Source organism: Cicer arietinum, chromosome 2 (genome assembly GCF_000331145.2).
Source record: "Cicer arietinum cultivar CDC Frontier isolate Library 1 chromosome 2, Cicar.CDCFrontier_v2.0, whole genome shotgun sequence".
NCBI lineage: Eukaryota > Viridiplantae > Streptophyta > Magnoliopsida > Fabales > Fabaceae > Cicer > Cicer arietinum.
In genome coordinates this window covers 3,178,075-3,197,482 of record NC_021161.2, presented here as the reverse complement: position 1 = coordinate 3,197,482, position 19,408 = coordinate 3,178,075, and the positions used below count along the sequence as shown (strand labels likewise).

Below are 19,408 nucleotides of genomic sequence, written 5' to 3'. Positions count from 1 at the left end.
CCTCATGGTGTTGCCGATCGCCGACCACTCATTCTCGCCATCATTAAGCGTGGCATTGCGCTTGTCCGGATTCCTTGAAGCAAGCAAGTTTGATCACATATGTTAGTATTGTAATTAGTGAAAATGATGAAGTCTATGTTTTTTTTTTATTGTTTGAGTCTGTTTATAAGTTAGTGTGGCCATGGAGTCTATAATATGTGTGGGGAAGTAATGTGTATCTCTGTTTCTTTTTTATTGTTTGAGTCTGTTTATGAGTTAGTGTGGTCATGGAGTCTATAATACGTGTGGAAAGTCATGTGTTGAGTCGTGTTTATGGGTTATTATGTATGGGTGTCATGTAAGCATCTGTGATTAATTATTAATATAATGTTTAAATATTGTGTGTAAACTTGTTTGGTAAGCCTAAGAGTTCACTGAGATATTTCAAATTTCTTATGTTCTGTTCTTATCGTTTTACTGCATCAAATTCTACACATAATTGTTCATTCATTTTGTTCTTGCTTTTAAAAGCTCAATATTTGTTAATTAACTTTAAATCATTTCTTTGATTACTAAGAAAGATGAATAATCATTTGATTTGTGGTAATTTCTGAAGATTAGCCCAGCAAAGTTATGTCATTTATGGATCAGGGGAATAACTTAGTGTAAATTGTTTTGAAAATCTCAGTGTAAATTGTTTTGTTGAATTGACTTTAATTATGATTGAGTTTGGTTGTGTAATATAAGCCTAAGAGTCCATTGACTCAATATTTTTAATTTAACATAACCTTTTTTTGTATGTATTTATGAAACTGTCATTAATCAAAATAGCTTCTCTGTGTTTTTTTGGGAATGCATATTCAAATCAAAAAAGTAAAACACCTCATGTTTGTGATTTTCTGTATTTATAAAGCAGTAATTTTTAAAACAACAATTCACTGACTCTACATTTTTAATTTAACATAGTTATTTTTTATGTATTTACAAAACTGCCATTAATGAAAATAGTTACCTCTGTGTTTTTTTTTTTTTCGGAATGCATGTTCAAATCAAAAAAGTAATACACCTAGATAGTGTTTGTAATTTTCTGTATTTGAAAAAAGAAACAGAGCAATAATATAGGATTTGATCGTCACTCCAACATAATATTAACAAATTTATCATACTCATATTAATTATTCCACTTTTTAGTTTTAATCAAAAAAATATTGTGAAATTAGTTTTTTTAACCCCTTTCAGTTTTTTAATGTGTTCAAATTGATCCATTAATTAATTCTAGATAAGAAATATTATGTGATAGGTTAACAAAACTGGCCCATTAAGGTTTGTGTTCAAAATGAAAAAAAAAAAAAAATATGAAAGGAGGCAAAGTTTAGGTACTAAAATATATATAAAATTAATTTTTAATCATAATTACATCTTCCAATTTTTTATTATTTATTTAATAAATAATTTAATTTAACATACACCGACGAAATATTTATATTATCAATCAATTACAATCTTTAAATATTTATAAATATTTAACTTTTACTATAATTAATTCTAAAATCGTATTTACGAATAGTTGTAATATACTGAAAATAAATATAAAATATTTTACTTTAACAATGCATGACAATTAAATTAATTAATATATAAAGAAAAAGAATTTATTTATTATATATACATATAATTTTGTTTTTAGCACATTAGTGTTTTACTATTTTTGATTTGAATATAGATTCCAAAAAACATGGAAAAATAACTGTTTTCATTAATGGCAGTTTCATAAATATATAAAAAAGCTATGTTAAATTAAAAATGTAGAGTTAGTGAATTTGTTTTAAAAATTATTGCTCTGTTTCTTTTTTCAAATACAGAAAATTACAAACACTATCTAGGTGTATTACTTTTTTGATTAGAACATGCATTTCGAAAAGAAAAAAAAAAACACAGAAGTAACTATTTTCATTAATGGCAGTTTTGTAAATACATATGTGGGTTATTAGGTAATATCTAGATAAGAATAAAAATAATTGATATGGGTAATCATTAAGATTATTATTGTTGGAAGAGCAATATTCCTATGAGAACGGCGTGAATGAAAGCAGAGCAGTATTTCTTATATAGTATCAACTTAATATTATAGAATTAAATAACTATTGTTATTATTATTGTTATTATATAATTAAATTTTATAATGTGAATTGAATTTGAAGATCTTAACAATATCACATCATAAAAATATCACTAAGACATTTGTCGTATAAATTTTCATTAAAAAAACGGAGACTAAAATTGATAATTGGAGAAAGACAAAAATTTGAAGAAACTAAATAAATTTTTTTAATATATTTGTAGAGAAAAGAAAATTAGCCTTTTAATTTGATATTTTTGTAGTTATTTATATTTCTGAGTATCAACGGTTTCTTTTGTAAAAAAAATATGAAGTTGATATAAGTAAATGATAATTAAACATTAAGTTAAGATTTCTATGAATTGTAAATATTTAATATATTGGAGCATAGATTCCAAACTTATATTGTAAATATTTTCCCCAAAGTCAACCCATATGCATATTCCAGATCCAATTTTTTGGGCACGACCAACTTACAAGTGAAGTCAAAACAACTAACATTATCCATATTATCTTTAATAGTCTCTTTTAATGAATACAATTTTTTATTAGAAGAAACCACATCTATTAACTACTTTTATCCCTTTTTACCCATTTGAGACCAATTATTTGGTTAAAAAAAGAAATATTATATCTTTTTGTAAGTATATTTCATTTTTTATAAAATAAAATAAAAATGGAAATATATTTTCAGAGTACATATAGAGGTGAAAAAAGAAACTCTCAATAATTTTTCACTATTAAATAAATATATACAATATGTTTTTATCCTTATATACAAATTTCATTTTGACTAAAAAAAAAAAAGAATCACTGGGACCTTAGTAAATAATTTCATTGATTTTAGTTACTCTAAAATTTGAAAATACTATTTTATAATTCTAAAAAATATTCGAATTCCAACTTTATGATAGACTTTTATCACACAAACTTTTTTAAGGACAAAGAAATTCATTTTAAGTCTATAAAACTCAAATCCAAATTGGATTGGGCAACAATTACAAAAGAGGCCCCCAGCCTAACAATTATACCCCTATCCTAAAAAAATTCAGATTCGTCCCTAATTTTTATTAAAAAAATTATTAAAAAAATCTCCCACTCAAAAAAAAGATCTTCCATTCTATAGAGACAAAAAAACATATTTAACCTTTGAAAAAATACAATGACTTCTCATTTTCTGTGGACAATGTTTTCTTGAGCACATCATATAAGATGTGAACAATGTTTTTTTTTTCATACAAATAAATAAGTGTGGACAATGATAAGTACAAAATTGTACAAGTAAATTTTGACATGCAAGCCAGTTCATGAATTCAATGATTGATAACCTAGTGGTCCTTGCATGTCATCTTGTTTTCTATCACTTCTTCCCATCAATGATGGCATCCAAGGGAATAGCTTATTTAGTTCCTTGCTTATTTTACTAGACCTTAGTTGCTTATCATTTATTCCAAACTTTGCTCTTTCAATAGCTTCCATTATATCTTCCCTTGCCACACTTTCACTACCTGCAAAGTAGCAAATATGCAACCATATCACATATTGTTCATGCACCTAACAAATACTTCAAAGTATATGAAGCATATATATATATATATATATATATTGTTATTAAGAAGCTTATAAAAGTAACTTATGATATCTTCATATGTTATTTTCAACTTACTTTCATAAGCTTCCTAGATAACCTTATAAAACCAGTTTGTAGAGACAGCTTATGTGGAGTTTACCCCCATAAACTCTTCAATTGTAGAAACAACTTAGGTTCTATTTGTATAAAAAGTTTTATTAAGAGCTTATGGCATATGCGTTTATCATATAAATGCTTAAGTATTAGCAATCTCTGTAACAAGATAAAACAAAGTCAAATTGTTTTCATATAAACTATAAATCATAACGAGCTTATAGACATGTTATAAGTTGTTTCCACAAGCTCTCCCAAATAGTTCTACGAGTGCTTAAGCTAATAAATAAACTCAAATATGTCAATCCAATGTATAAGGGTCTGTTTGGATTGGGAGAGCTAAAGTCACTAAAAAATTGAAAGTTGTTCTTATACCTCTTCGAGCAGCGAGCAAAGCGGATTCATTGACAATGTTTGCTAGATCAGCACCTACAAGACCAGCAGTAAGAGTAGCAATTAATTGACATATGATGTTAGCATCCTCCTCTAAAGGAACACCTTTTAGATGAACAGCTAATATCTTTCTCCTTCCTTCTTCATCAGGTTCCCCTACAAAGACTTTCCTCGAGAAACGACCAGGCCGACATAGGGCTGGATCCAAGGCTTCTGGTCTGTTAGTTGCTGCAATGACAACCACTCTCATCTCGGATTCGAATCCATCCATTTCTGTCAGCAACTGCATAGTTGAAAAATTCTTTAAAAGGACAGCTTAGAGCAAACAACAACTTACTAGAGAGCCTATGTAACACATACACTTCAAATTGAAGACGTGATCGGTATCCAGCACATTCTCTGTCCGACATTGATACGACACCGACTCATATGATTACTTTCAATAACTTTCATTTTCTCAAACTATCGACAGTGTCTACGTATCAATGCCATATATGTGTGCGTGCTTCTTAGCTGAGAGCACATGAAACTTTTCTACTTACATTCCAATGAACATATGGAATATTTGTTTTCCATGGAAGTTAAATACTAAAAGTCTAATGCTATGAAATAATTGATGAAGAAGCTGGACTTCTAATCATTTCAGCCATTTGTTGCTAGAAAAGTAATACAGAATGACGACTAAACTTGCCTGGTTTAGTGTTTGGTCACGTTCATCATTGAAGCTTCTTCCACGCTTGCCTCCAACCGCATCAAGTTCATCAATGAATATGATTGACGGTGCAAATTTCCTTGCAGTACTAAAAAGGTCTCTGATTCTAGCAGCTCCTCTTCCAACAAACAATTCTACAAACTCACTGGCAGATACTGTGAAAAAGGGCACACCTGCTTCCCCGGCCACTGCACGAGCAAGTAATGTCTTCCCAGTTCCTGGAGGACCAACCAACAACACTCCTCTAGGTAGCTTTGCCCCTACCTTTTGGTAATTTATGTCCCCTTGCAGACATGAAACTATCTACAAACAAGGAACAGTGTAAATCTAAGAAGAACAATAATACTGATTAGACATTGACAAAAAAAGGTTCTACTAAAGTTAGAAATCGTAACATTAAACCATGAATGGAACTCATTCAATGAACACTCCATGCACACAAAACAATTCAAACTACAATATTTTGATGCAATCAGGTTTATTTTTGTGACAATGCATCTAAATGCCACAGGCTATACTATAAGTATAACCATGTCCGTGAGGCCAGAGTTATTCTAAAAGACAACCTTTTGGCATATCTACCTTGTTTTTCTTATTTTATCACTCAATTGGAATGGCGTGGCCGACTTCGCGGCAGCTAAATCGGCCATCCGCCATAGACAATTTGTGAAGTGACACCCTATGTAGCCGTGACATTTCAGATTTATGTCGTCTCCAACACATGTTGGTGTCCTACAGATGTAGCTAAAGTCAATTTCTTCCACTTTTTCAAATTATTATCATTGTCGACGTGTGTGTCAGTGTCTTGTCCGATGTTTGAGTCTGTGTCAGTGGTTCATAGATGACTACCATGATGTCTAGGTTTCAATACCACGTTTATATGGAGGTATTTCGGTCATCTGCCATTAACAACATTGGACAAAGGAATGCTTACTGCAGACTCAACTAGAACTTAATGACTAAACAATTAGAAAAACAGCAAAAATCACTTCTATATGTCACATAACCATAAACAATGTTACTTATGAGATAATTACCTCCATGAGTTCTACTTTTGCAGAATCAACACCTTGGACATCTTCAAATCCAACTGTCTGACTATTAGGTTTCCGCTTCTTTGCTGGACTATTAGCAGCAGAAAGTTGACGATATAGAAGCCACATCAACGGAATTAAAGGTATCCATAGTGTAATCACAGTTATCAAAGTACTCCTCATCGACATTAACACGGATTGAGGCGCAGAGCTAAATGTAACTCCCTTTTCTCTCATCAAACTAACAAGGAATTTTTCGTCATGATCAAGTTTTCTCGTGGAATACTGCCATTCAGGAATCGAAGCTCGTTTCGTTGAGATTTTCTTCAATTTATTCAATACAGGAATTTGGCCAGATCTTGAAGTATCCTCATTCCCAACCTCATCTATATCCTTATCAGTCAAAAGATTCGAAACATCTACTACTTGTTGTGATTCTTCACCCAAAACCTTATCATTTTCAACAACCTGAGATTTCATATTGTAATATATACGGCGAGACCCTTCTTCAACTAAAACCTTTGCCACATATCCATTTTGAAGGCTCGCAATCAAGTCCGAATATGGAACAACTTTTGCAGGGGGAAGCGAAGTCAATTTCAAAAACATGAAACAAAGAGTGAACACAATTGAAAACGAGGTGGAAAATGCCACCGTCCTATTATTCTTCCTAATAAACATTCCCAACTCATTCAAAACAGATTTAAAAGAAGCCCTTTTCATTCTCATAGCAAACAACCGTAACCTCGGCCGCAACCTCAACGAAAATCGCTTCTTCAACCTATTACTTTCCCCTTTACCATAATGATCACTCTTTCTATCACCCCTAGTTCTACTAACAAGTGGCTCAATTTTGCAACAATAAGGAAACCTAAATGAAGAAACTCTACTTTTTCTACCATAACACTCAAAATTCTTGTTCCATATAAACTCATTTTGAAGTTTATAACATTGATTAAACTCCAAAGGTAAAAAAATTGAGCTAGTGCATAAACCTCTATAAACCCTAAAATATCTAATTTGTAACCTGTCTGGGGTCAAAAATGACCCAGTACAACAAGGTAAAGAAAAACAAGCCATTCCTATTCCAAAATCAAAACTTTATATACATCAAAAGTTCTGGTGTTCTATAAACTGAATTTTCCAACAAAATTCAAATAAAGCTTGAAGCTTGGAAACAAAAGGGATAATAAAGAATTTGAGAGTAAAAATTACTTAAGTATGAAAATGGGGATTATCTTACCTAATGTTGTGTGAAACAAGAAGTGGAATTGTGTGTTGGACGAGGAAGAGGAACATAACTGTGTGTATTGGTTTCAGTGACAGTATATCTATCTATTGCTACGTGTTCAACCATGAACCTGGGTTTTTGTTTTTTGGTCCATTGGATATGTGAAAATTGAAAAGCAATATTATATTATCTTAGAGTTTTCTAGAATGCAAGCCCACTTAAATTTGTCACCCTCTATAATTTTATTCTTCTAATTTAGTAAATTTTAAGAATATTTGAAAGTTTTGAAATGACAATTTTTAAAATTTTCGAACAATTCAAAACTTTTTAGATTTGAAAACTTTGGAAACTTTTCAAAATTTCGAAATGTAATCCTTATTTTGAAATTTTGAAACTTCCGAAAAGTTTTAAAAATTTTGGAATTTTCTATTTCGAAAATTATGAAAATTATCATTTCAAATATTTTGAAATTTTGTCAAAATAAATGGGCAAAATTATATTTTCATATAGATTGGAGAGTGAGTGGCAGGCTTAAATAGGGGGTGTATGGTAGAAAACTCATTATGTTATCACTACAAGTCTACAACTCAATCCAATTTTCAAACTATTTTTCTTTTATAAAAAAAAAATATTTTTTTAATCAAGAAATATTAAATTAAACTACTTGGGAATTGGACTCAATTAGATAATTTAGATTGATTTGGATCGTCTGATCTAAAATAGAAAAACGAGATTTAGTACCGTGTAAAATTGTTGAAATTTATTTTGCATGTTTATAGTCGTTGTATTATAAATTAACGATCAAGATTTACTACTACATTAAATTGTATGACTCCGTTTCAGAGGTTGCAGCAAATTCATATATAAATTAGTTATGTTGTATGTTAAATAAAATAATTCATAAAAATAGGATATTTAACCAATTAAAAAATTATCTAACCATATATAGAGCAGTGGGTGTGTAACAAATGCAAAAAGTAATATTCAAATGAAGACAAGAATTGTTATAGTGCAAAGACAACTAACAACAAAACCATGCGAGCAAGAGAGAAGAATGAGCACTTGAGCCTCGCTGATTTACAAACTATTCAAGGACTTGAACTATCTAGGAAAGGAAAAGGGGATTTGCTGACAATGATTGGACAATTAGTACGACCGATTTATATTCTCTTTATTTCTTTTGACAACTTATTTTCAATCATTAGTTCATAGTTTCCCTTTTACTTTGCTAAATTCGATGAACTCCAATGGCGAAAAACGCTCGTTTGAATGAAGTTCAATCATATTTGAAATGCATCTTGCACATGATGGAGCGACAAGACGCCGAATATGCCCACAATCGAGTTGCTAATCTTGAACGTTTGGTTCGCCTGGAAACAAGCATTCATACGCTTCAATCTTCTCTGGGAGCGTCTCCCATCGAATCTCCTCCACCATCATTGACCTCATTTTCAGTATAGAATGTAAAATTGATTTTTCTCATTTTAATGGTTCAAATGTTTTGTAGGGGATTTTTTAGGCAAAACTTTTTTAACTTCCATTCATCTTGACAAAAGACGTCGTTCCATGGTACCAAATGCATAGTAGAAATTCTCCGTTTTAGTCTTGAGTCGTGTCCAAGCGTGCTCTTGAACTGGAATTCGGACTGTCATAGTACAATTGCCCTCATTCGTCCCTATGGAAGCTAACTCGGTTGAATTCACCTCCTTGGAAAATAGGGTACATGGATTAAGTGACAATGTTATTTTGGACTGTTTTATTAACAAACTCAAAACGGACATACGATGTGATGTGCTAGCCCAAAACCCCCACACCATCTCAAAGGTTTTTTTCTCTTCCTAAACTTTTTGAAGAAAAGTATCAACCCAAACCCAAACCATATATGTCATCCACCCATTCCTGACCCATCTTACCTTACACATCGAACTCGACCCGAAACACATCCTTATCCCCAATCTTTCATATTCCAATCACCCGACCCACACCACTACCTTCCTACAAACCTACTTTAAAAAATGTCTTTATTCCCAAAATGCAGTTGTGTAGTGAGAAAGTTCCGTACTACACATGCGATGCCAAGTTCTCCTATTGTCCATAGTTGCCCTAAAAGACAATACTTATTGCTCCATACTGATGATGAATCTCACCCTCACTTTGATCTAGACCTTATAACCTAAACACTTTAACCCTAAATAGTAACCCATAATCTAAAATATCCGACCTTGAACCCATTGATTATGCATATCACTTGTCCTCTAATGCATTGAAAGGTGATCCAAGAGTAGGTACAATGCGTTTCCATGGTACAATCAATGAGTTAACAATTGAAATATAACAAAAGTTCATACAATTTTATTCAACCCTGAGTGACTCACTTTCTCAAATTACCATTTATGAATGCCGACAATTTTCGGGTTATGGTAGATAGTAGGAATTCCTTGACGACAGAGGGGTTTATTGATCATTTTCAAGTCCAAGTTCAGGGCCACACACTTCAACTATATGTCTGCTTGTTGCCCATTGCTGGTGCCGATTTGGTTTTGGGTGCGTCAAGACTTGCTACCATGGGTCCGCCCATAACTGATTATAGTTCGTTGTTAATCAAGTTCTACCTCAACAATCATTTTTGTCACACTCTTTGGGGACAAAGCCGGTCTGCCATGCCCGACTCAATTTCACCAATTTCTTTTGTGAGCTTCTTTTCAATCATTAACTCACAATGTCCCTTTTACTTTGCCAAATTCCATGAAATGATTCATAGTGTACTTGATATTGAAACTTACCATCAATAAATTGAACTATTATTCCTTATAATTTTGTTTACTATTGCATTGTTAAATTTAACCATATCAGAGGTGATTAAGATTTGTGAGTATTACATGTTGATACATATGATTTTTCTCCTTTTTATAAAGAATCTTTCATAAAAACTAGTATTTTTCATAATCTTTATTTAGGTTTTACTTACCTCTAAATTCTTTAAAACATAGTTCCATCTTAATTAAACATTGAGAGACACGATTTTTCTAGGGTTTAAAATTTTTCTTAAACAAATAATGTATATTTAAAAAAAAAAATTACTTTAATGATTTGAAAATAAAGTACTAATAGATAAATTAAATTTAAAATATTTTTAGAGTTTAATTTTTATGTATTGTCAATGTAAAAAGTTTTACACAATCAATAAATTATGACCATTTATATGAGTGATTTTATAAATAATTACGACAAAAGTAAAAGTTTACTAATAATTTAACAATTGTAACTAATACTGTAATTTTTTTTGATATATTTAATATGTATATGAATTAAATTATATTTTTTTAATGGAAAGATTATTATCTTTAAAAAAATAAATCATATCTTACACTTCATTAAACTCTTTCCTTATATATGCATAATAATATCAATAATCATAATCAATAAAAAATTACAAAAAGATAATTTCTTCTTGATTAAGTGCATAAATAAATACACCAAAGAAATAAAAGGCTTACATAAATAAATATGATTTGTATGGTTCCTTCATTCCTTCTTCCTATTGTGTGAGAAATAACCATCGAACCTTCATTTCCAATTCCCGAGGTTTTTGCTGGATCCAAATCCTTCTCTATTTGGTGTTCCTTCACAATCACACCCACTATACCCTTCAATCAATTACCCAATCACTCACAATTACAAGGTTTTGTTTTTTTTGCTATATTATTTTTTATAATTCATTTTTGGGAATTTTGTGTGCCCTTTTTTCCCTTTGCTTTTTAACATCTTTTTTGTCATCATTGCTAATTTTCAAACATTTGATGCAATAATTTGTTATTTCTTGAATGCTACAATGAAATCAACATCATATACCTTCGAATTTGTGGTACGGTTGATGAAATCACTTTTTTATTTTTATTTTTATAAATTGTGTTTATTAGCTGTTTTGTGAAATTTAGAAGTAGCTGTTTTCTTACCATTGTTTTTTTTTCTTTTGTGAGTTCAACATTGAATTGATAAACTGAAATTTACAAATAATGTTTATTTTATAGGTAATATTAGTTGTTTGAATGTTATGTTATTAGTCAGAAGGAGAGATATAAGATTGACTTGATGGCCGAGAGAGTTAGGGACTAGGAGTGACTAGGAGGAGTGACTAGTCAGCAAAATAGTAACAATATTAATAATAATTATTAACATTGGCTGTTGGAAGGGTTCTAACCCTGGACCTCATTCTCAATCTTCTTCGGAATTTATAGATAATGTGTCGTTGGGAACATAATCATATTCTTCAGTTTGAAACATGGCTTCATTTATAACTTAATGTAGAATGCAAGAAACATGTTTTTACTTTACTCTTTTGTGATCTCGATTAATTTGTAGTATTCAGTTACTCTATATTTTCTGGGGAGTGGTGGTTTACTTTTATAGGCTTATGAATTAGTTTTATGATGATCCAAATCCAATGTATCCCAAAGTTTTCAACCAAGGACTAATAATTGTTGCAGAGTGTGATTGCTGATAGCCAAGTATTCTTTTGACACCATCGGAATCAAACCTGGAAGCACCAGGTCGACCCTACGTGCCTCATTAGTTAGTTATTAGTACCTCAGTCCATTTCATTTTGTCGATAATTTTTATTAATATGTAATACTCCATCCCAAAATATAAGCGAAAATGGGTTAACGAAAGTTGATGTATATTTTGGGACGGAGGCGTGTGAGATACATCAACTTTCTTTGATCAATTTTTGCCTATATTTTGTAACAGAGGAAGTATCATATAAAGGTTCAAATGGTTACTTTCTTTGTATTGTGGGGCACAACAATGGGCAAGTTGTAATATTGTCCAAGTTTATCTTATTTATTGCATCCTTGGTGAACATGTTACCTATTTTGGATCAATTAAGAATATACTGTAACTATGTGTGTGCTGATTTATTCTCTTTTCTTATCAATATATTTAGTAAAATAACAATGACGTCATCCTTTTTACACCTTCGTTTTCAGGTTTTTGTCACTGTAATGTTTCGCGCGGCAAGCTATGTCATTTGTGTTCTGGTTTGAGAGAGCTAACTTTTTGTTTTTGAATGGAAAAGAAGAGAGTCGATGACTATGAACCAGGTCCAGTTCCTTCACCAAGAGCGCTGGATAGATTTGGGTTTGTAAAACAGGATGCTACCACTTCTGAGGGCGTAGTTAAGACGAGTAGATCAGCTTATGAGTACGAGAGGTATGTCGTTTTTCGTCCGATTTGTTATGTGTTTTTATTTTTTAAGCATGAATGAGCATCAAAATATATTTTTTACCTTTATTGTCGTCTATCTTTCATCAGAATTAAGGAGCAGAGAAGGGTTAGAAAATGGAGGAAGATGATTGGGGTTGGTGGGAGTGATTGGAAGCATTACCTAAGAAGAAAACCTCATGTTGTAAAAAGGCGTATAAGGAAAGGAATTCCTGATTGTTTAAGGGGTCTTGTTTGGCAATTAATATCGGGAAGCCGAGACCTATTGCTGATGAATCCTGGAGTTTACGAGGTAATCAATATTGATTTATTTGTAGAATATTCTATAGGGTATGATCAGTGATAGTCACGGTGTTGTTGTTGCAGTTCACCAACTAATATGAATTGAATAAAATTTGACCTTTTGCAAATGGTCATATATTTTGCAAGTGTAATTAGGTTTGTGATGGCTACTGGTTAAAGTGTGAAATAAAGGATTAAAACAAAATATTTATTTTTTATATGCAAAGTTTCCTCCTTGTTCTTTTTGACATTGTCCTGAATTTCATTCGACAACTGTTCCACATTTGTGGGTTTGCATTGACAAGACATGGTGCTTATTACAGCAATTGGTGATATATGAGACATCAGCTTCTGAACTGGATATAATTCGAGACATTTCTCGGACTTTCCCTTCACATGTATTCTTTCAACAAAGACACGGACCTGGACAGCGGTCCCTTTACAATGTTCTAAAAGCTTACTCAGTCTTTGACAGAGATGTAGGATATGTTCAGGTATTACTCAGAAACCCGTCACTTTTTTTTCTTTCGCTTGTTGCAAAGTATATCCAAATATTGATCAATTCAAAATCCAGGGAATGGGGTTTTTAGCTGGTCTTTTGCTTCTTTATATGAGTGAAGAGGATGCATTTTGGTTATTGGTGGCGTTGCTTAAAGGAGCCGTTCACGCCCCAATGGAGGGGCTGTATCTGGTAACTATTGTGTTCCATGAACTCACTTGTTTTCACTGTTGATACTGTCAATGTATTATGTTATCCCTGTCCTATAATATACTTTTTGTAGTTGTCAATCGCGGATAGTGGAAAATAGTGGTTTGTTCAAATTCTGCTACACTACAATGCTACAGCGCCGCTATAGCTGCAATTTGACAACGCTTTGTACTAATTAGCGTATCGCATAACAACAACGACATGTTCAAATTCTGCTACGCTATAGCAACTATTTGATAACACAGACGTTTTGTGTTAGTGAAGAAATTTAAATGTTTTAAATTGCATGCATGTTTGACCTGTAAATAGTTGTTCAAATTTTTCTATGCTACAATGCTATATGAACAATTGCACTTTGTACTAAATAGCGTACTGCATAACAATAGCAGCAATGTCACTGTAGGACTGCTATAGCAACTGTTGAAAACACTGACTTTTTTATGAGTAAAGACTTGTAAATGTTTTCAATTGCATGCATGTTGTGACTATTATTTGCTCTTTGAGTGTAGGCCGGATTGCCTCTGGTACAGCAATACCTCTTTCAATTTGAACGCTTGGTGCGGGAGCATCTACCAAAGTTGGGAGAGCACTTTTCCCAAGAAATGATAAATCCTAGCATGTATGCAAGTCAGTGGTTCATAACAGTATTTTCATATTCCTTTCCATTCCATTTGGCTCTTCGAATTTGGGATGTCTTTCTCTATGAGGTTAGCCATGCTCTCCCCAAACCGTATTAGTTGGTTTCAAACATTAATCTTTAATAATGACATTCTTATCCTTTCAGGGTGTTAAAATTGTTTTTAAAGTTGGCTTAGCTCTATTAAAGTACTGCCATGATGACTTGGTAAGTATCATGTGACCTTTGTGTTTTGTTTTATGAATCAAAGCAAATCTCTATTAATTGCTTGTTTTATGTTTCCTTCTCAGGTTAAATTGCCTTTTGAGAAACTGATACATGGTTTGAAAAACTTCCCCGAGGATGCAATGAATCCTGACACATTATTGCCGCTTGCTTATTCCATCAAGGTTCTCTTCCTTCCTGTGTTTCATTTTTATTTTCACATGCACAGCCGCAGACCAAAAAAGATTTGTTTTCGTCCTTGGAATTTAGAATGTGTTATAGCAGGATACACTTAATCCCCTGTGTTTAGAATGTCCATTTTCCTTTGGTTTATCAAAAGTTAAAATTTAATGTTGCACTATCGGATTACATTTGAACTCTAGTTTGTTGGTTTGTTTGCTCAGATGATGATTCTCTTGACAATTATAATAATCATAATATTGATACAATCCCAGAAGTTGCTCTTGTTCTAAAATATCAAGCTATGTTGAATTTGTATGCAGAAAATCATGTGTCATAGCATTGTCTTTTAGCCTTTTCAATGGTAGTTCGCATGAGAATTAAGGAGGAAAGGATTTGCAAGGATATCAAATTTATACTAGGAGAGATCCAAACTATCCAGTATGAGCTATTGGTTCTTGATGCTGTGCATTTCAAAAGTGGGAAAAGGAGAAACCAAACAAACTGTTATTTTATAAGAGAAAATAATTGTTTGGTTTATTCATGTGAAGAGATACAAGGATTAAAGTTCGTTAACCAATCTGCTTCAACTTAGGAAATGTATAATACTATAAAAAAGAAAGAAAATTTTAAGTATGCTTTGTTACTGTATGTTAAGAGGCTTAGTCTTTGTTTAGAACTGGTAGCTTCATATTGGGCGCGCTAAGGGAGTGCTAACACGGAATCAAACACACCCTTAATTAGTTAGTTTTTTAGTTAGTTATTAAGGAATTAGTTAATTTGTTAGTTAGTGGGTGGTTTAGAGAGATAGTTAAGAAAGATAAGGCATGTTGCCTATAAATAGAGAACAACGATTAGAGAGAGGATGATCTTGTCATTTGTATAGACTTGGTGTCTTTTAGGCAATTGGGAGAGTCTAGACTCTCAAATACTCTACAAATAGATTGAAATCTTTGTTCTTTCCCTCAATTCGGCAATAATACAAGTTGTTTTCTATCAACTGGTATCAGAGCAATTCTAATCTAGGGGGATTGGGTGTGAAGATAGCTACAACATTGATTCCAAGATTTGATGGAAGGGAGGCTGATCCAGGCAGAGCAATATTTTGGGGCAAGAAGAATGGGTGAAGAGTTGAAACTTCGGTGGGTTTTTTGGAAGGAGAGCAATCCAAATACTTCTTGTTGGGGTTTTCCGAAGGCCATTCTCAGCAATTCGAGCAAGAAGACTAGGGATGTGTTTAAGATTCAGAACCAGAGCAGAAAATCAAATTTAACAGTGACGAAAGTCATGAACAAATGAAGGTGAGGGAAGAATTTGATAAACAGAAAGAACAAGAATTGGAGGAATCAATGATCTTAGAACAAAAGGCACACCAAGAATGAGAACAACAGCGTATGGGTATGCACCTACTTGATGAAAGGGAAAAAGCGGAGATCAGGACCAAGAAAGAAAGTCAGATGGAGAAGGTTGGTCTTCAAGATTACTTCAGTGTCAGCTGAGGAGGGGAACAAGATGCTAGTGATGAGAAATGTGTGGAGTTATTGGTGCGGTTGACGTTGTTACATTTCCGGTGATACAAATGAGATGGTAAAAGCTGCAATGGCATTGCCGGCAAAAACAGAATTTGGTGATGCAAAGGTAATAGCAACAGCTGCAATAATATTGCTGTAGGTGCTGCCAAAAGCAAGTTCCACCATGGGCAGAGATGGGTCATCAGCCGCGTCAAAATTCTGGTTGACTGAATTGTTGTTGCTGGAACTGTTAAATGCTACTGAATATTTGGGTTGCATCTAGGTGAAGAAGAGAGATTGGTGTATTAGGAAAACTGGGAAAGGAAGGATCATATATGAAGTTCAGTTTTTGTGCTGAGTTGGTGATTTAATACGTGAAGCCCAATTTCACGAAGAGAAAAGGCAGGCCTCAGGGAAAACAGAGCTACATGACTCTTGGGCTCATAATATGTTAGGAATAAGGGACAAACTTTTCCTACCCCACAAAGTCACTTCAGAAGTACACATCTAGAAAAAACACACTTCTTATGTCGTCTGAAAGTATACTTCCAGAGACCAACACAGTTTTTCCTTGCCTGGAAGCCATCTGGACAAGTGCGGGTTGTTTTTTAGAAACGTGAGGTGGGAAAAGAAACTCTTTATTATTTTACCTGGACTTTCCAAATCTACCACAGGTAGAAATTTAGAAATAGGGATAAATAGGAATTAGTCACCATGCAAGTTGTTTCTAGAATGTATTTTATATCCCTTTTTTATTCTGTTGCTCCTATATCAAATGCAATATAAGTATCAAAAGATATATAGTATTTGTGAAGTCACATAATTCTTATCGTTATGCATCTGCGTTTTTGTTCTTATCAGATAACAAAGCGTTTAGAGGAACTTAAACAAGAGTATGAGAAGAAGAATGGAAAGATCACTCGATCCAGAGAACTTTCCAAAAAGCCAATTCTTCCAAGCATCCAGAGCAACTGAAGCAGGAGTATAATACCATCGAGGTCTAGCTCAAGTGATTGGTACTCAGTGTGTGTGAGTGTTGTAAACCTCGGGGGTACCGAGTTCGATTTCTACTGACAGAAAAAGCAGGAGTATAACAAGCAAAAAGAAATTATTGGACCTGCAGAACTATTTGTAAAGCAAACACCTCAAAGAGAAGGTTTCTTTTGCAGCCAGTGTGAGAATCATACTCTATGATTCTTTAATTGTGACCATGTCAAATACTTTGTACAGTTATATTAGTTGCTGATCATCACGTAATTGTGTTTTTAGGCTTCAGTGAATGTGAAAATTTGTGTATCTAAATTCTAAAGACTGATATGGGTCTCTTGACTCCATTATTTCTTCTTGTTTCCTATTATGTAATAATATGGAATTTTCATAGAAATTGTGATTATTGTTCTTGTGAAAGTAGATGCAGCAGATAGTGTTCAACTTCTTGTTGAGTTGATTGTATTCCCTACAGGCTCACTTAGTATAGAAAAACCTACGGAGATTAAATGTCAGTTTGTTGCCGTTTATTTCTTTAAAAAATCACGTTTTCATCAGTTTGTTACAATTTTTTGAATAAATTTTAATCTGAAAAAATCTAAAAATTATTTCAAATGAGAAAGTGGTTTATATAAAAAAATCATTTTTCATAGAGTGCATTCATATTAACACAACTTCCAAAGTGGCCCAACGTTTTACATATTCAAAATAAAACTACATGGTATAAGGTTCTAATCTCAATATTGCATAAAAAAGGTTCAAATGCCAGCTGAAACCCTAGTTCTATTGACCATTTCCCTGTCTTATTCTTCTTTAGCCACCTCTCTCTTTTGCAAGAATTGTTTTCTATGCCCTTTTTTCTCAAACTTTTTGATAGGTTGAGGCCTAAAGTCATTGCTTCACTCACTTGCACCATGGATCGACTATGAATCAAAAGATGAAAAATCACCTAGAACCTCTAAAAAATGCTACATTGGCTTAATAAGGGATATCACACTTGTTCGGTTTTGAAAAGAAAAAAAACATAAATAAGAAATGCTATAGTGTCAACCTTTTTCTTAACTCTACGACTTTTAGGAATAAGAGTCTTGGTAATTTAAGATTTGGTAATGAGTTAAGTAAAATTTCATTCAAATTTTAAATTTGAGTGTTCACTATTAATTCGACCTTCAACGAATATTATTAAACACTAGCTCAACCTCTTCATTCAAATTTTAAATTTGAGTGTTCACTTTTAGGGATAATGTTCCTAGCTATGAAAAAAAAAAGTCATTTTTATTCCTTTATAATATTCAGTTACAACAACACATGCATCATTTATAGGACAAAGATGAAAAGAGAATAAAAATAAGAATAAAAGAGTGAAAGAGAAGAATCTGAAAATTAATATGAAGTTTTATGTCTCAATTGTCAAATGAATATTGATATAGTAGTTATATCAATAATATATATTCAATTTTATCAATGTAATTTATAGAAGAGAAGCACTCAACAATAAACGGCACATATAAATAGTTAAAATATATTTTAAAAGTAAGCAAAAGAGATATATGTACCCTCAATTTAGAAGAAGTTGAAAAAACTTTTCATGTTATTAAGTTCAATATTATATATTTTGAAATGCAATTGCTAACAAATAAGTAGATGATAGGTAGCGCGAAAATGTGAAGTTGATTAATGCAAAAAAAAAAAAAAACATATTGAATAGTAATGTGGAATTATTGTGAAAGATGTTGGACAAATATTATAAAATAATAATGTGACGTTATGAAATAATAATGTGAGATTAATTTAGAAAATTTTGAGTAGATGTTATGAAGTAATATTTAAATAAGAGATATAATATAAGATAATAAATGATGTATAGAATTTGTGAAAAACTATTTAGAAACGAGTAGAGAAAGTTCTCTATGAAAACGTACAAGTCAGTTTTTTGACTGAGGTGAGAAATGTGGCTATTTTTTTCCAATACCCCCTTTTCCAAATTTATATCCCAATATACCCTCTTTCCAAATTAAAACACCAAAATGCCCCTTTTTTTTTTCAAAATTTTTTTCCCTTACAAGTCGCCATTTGGAATGGTGACTTCCTTAAGGAAGGCCTACTCCCAAATGGCGACTTCCAACTGCTTTTTTTTTTTTAAAAAAAAATTTCAATTTTTTTTCGTTACTCATATATATAATTTAATTATTTTAATTAATAAAAATACATAAAAACTAAATAAATAGACATTTAAATTATGAAAAAAATTTAATAAATCCAAATGGACATTTATAAAATAATTTTTTTGTTAAAAAAAATATTTTAATTTTTATTTAAATAACAAAAATAATATATATATATATATATAATTAATATAATTCATAAAAATAGATAAATAAAAATTTTAAATTACGATAAAATTTTAGGAAATTCAATTTCGAAATGTCAATTTTTAAAAGGTTAGTTTTTTGTAAAAAATAATTATTTCAATTTTTGTTGAAATAACAAAATTAATATATATATATATATATATATATATAT

The 19,408-nt window shown here is 31.8% G+C and overlaps 2 protein-coding genes across 5 annotated transcripts; one reads left to right on the top strand and one right to left on the bottom strand.

Annotated features, from left to right (window-relative positions):
• Nucleotides 1–3,239: 3,239 nt before the first annotated feature.
• On the bottom strand, nucleotides 3,240–7,317 carry LOC101499417 (probable inactive ATP-dependent zinc metalloprotease FTSHI 3, chloroplastic). The gene is made up of 4 exons (XM_004507201.4): nucleotides 5,925–7,317; nucleotides 4,867–5,190; nucleotides 4,158–4,458; nucleotides 3,240–3,606 (listed from the first exon to the last, which is right to left on the bottom strand). The coding sequence occupies exons 1-4, from the start codon at nucleotides 6,999–7,001 to the stop codon at nucleotides 3,404–3,406; spliced, it is 1,905 nt and encodes a 634-aa protein (XP_004507258.1). The 5' UTR covers nucleotides 7,002–7,317; the 3' UTR covers nucleotides 3,240–3,403.
• Nucleotides 7,318–10,655: 3,338 nt separating this feature from the next.
• LOC101499722 (uncharacterized) lies at nucleotides 10,656–17,282 on the top strand. 4 transcript variants are annotated; one of them, XR_190103.4, is made up of 10 exons: nucleotides 10,656–10,834; nucleotides 12,141–12,363; nucleotides 12,466–12,667; nucleotides 12,981–13,151; nucleotides 13,232–13,348; nucleotides 13,876–14,073; nucleotides 14,151–14,210; nucleotides 14,294–14,392; nucleotides 14,711–16,519; nucleotides 16,760–17,282. XR_190103.4 is itself a non-coding variant. In XM_004507203.4 (10 exons), exons 3-10 carry the CDS (start codon nucleotides 12,221–12,223, stop codon nucleotides 16,871–16,873), a joined length of 1,104 nt encoding a protein of 367 aa, XP_004507260.1. In that variant the 5' UTR covers nucleotides 10,657–10,834; nucleotides 11,640–11,702; nucleotides 12,141–12,220; the 3' UTR covers nucleotides 16,874–17,282. The 4 variants fall into 4 exon arrangements, 2 of the variants coding, with proteins under 2 accessions (XP_004507260.1, XP_004507259.1); XR_012162027.1 differs by having other exon boundaries at nucleotides 14,711–16,572; XM_004507203.4 differs by lacking the exon at nucleotides 14,711–16,519 and adding an exon at nucleotides 11,640–11,702 and having other exon boundaries at nucleotides 10,657–10,834.
• The last annotated feature ends 2,126 nt before the right edge of the window (nucleotides 17,283–19,408 follow it).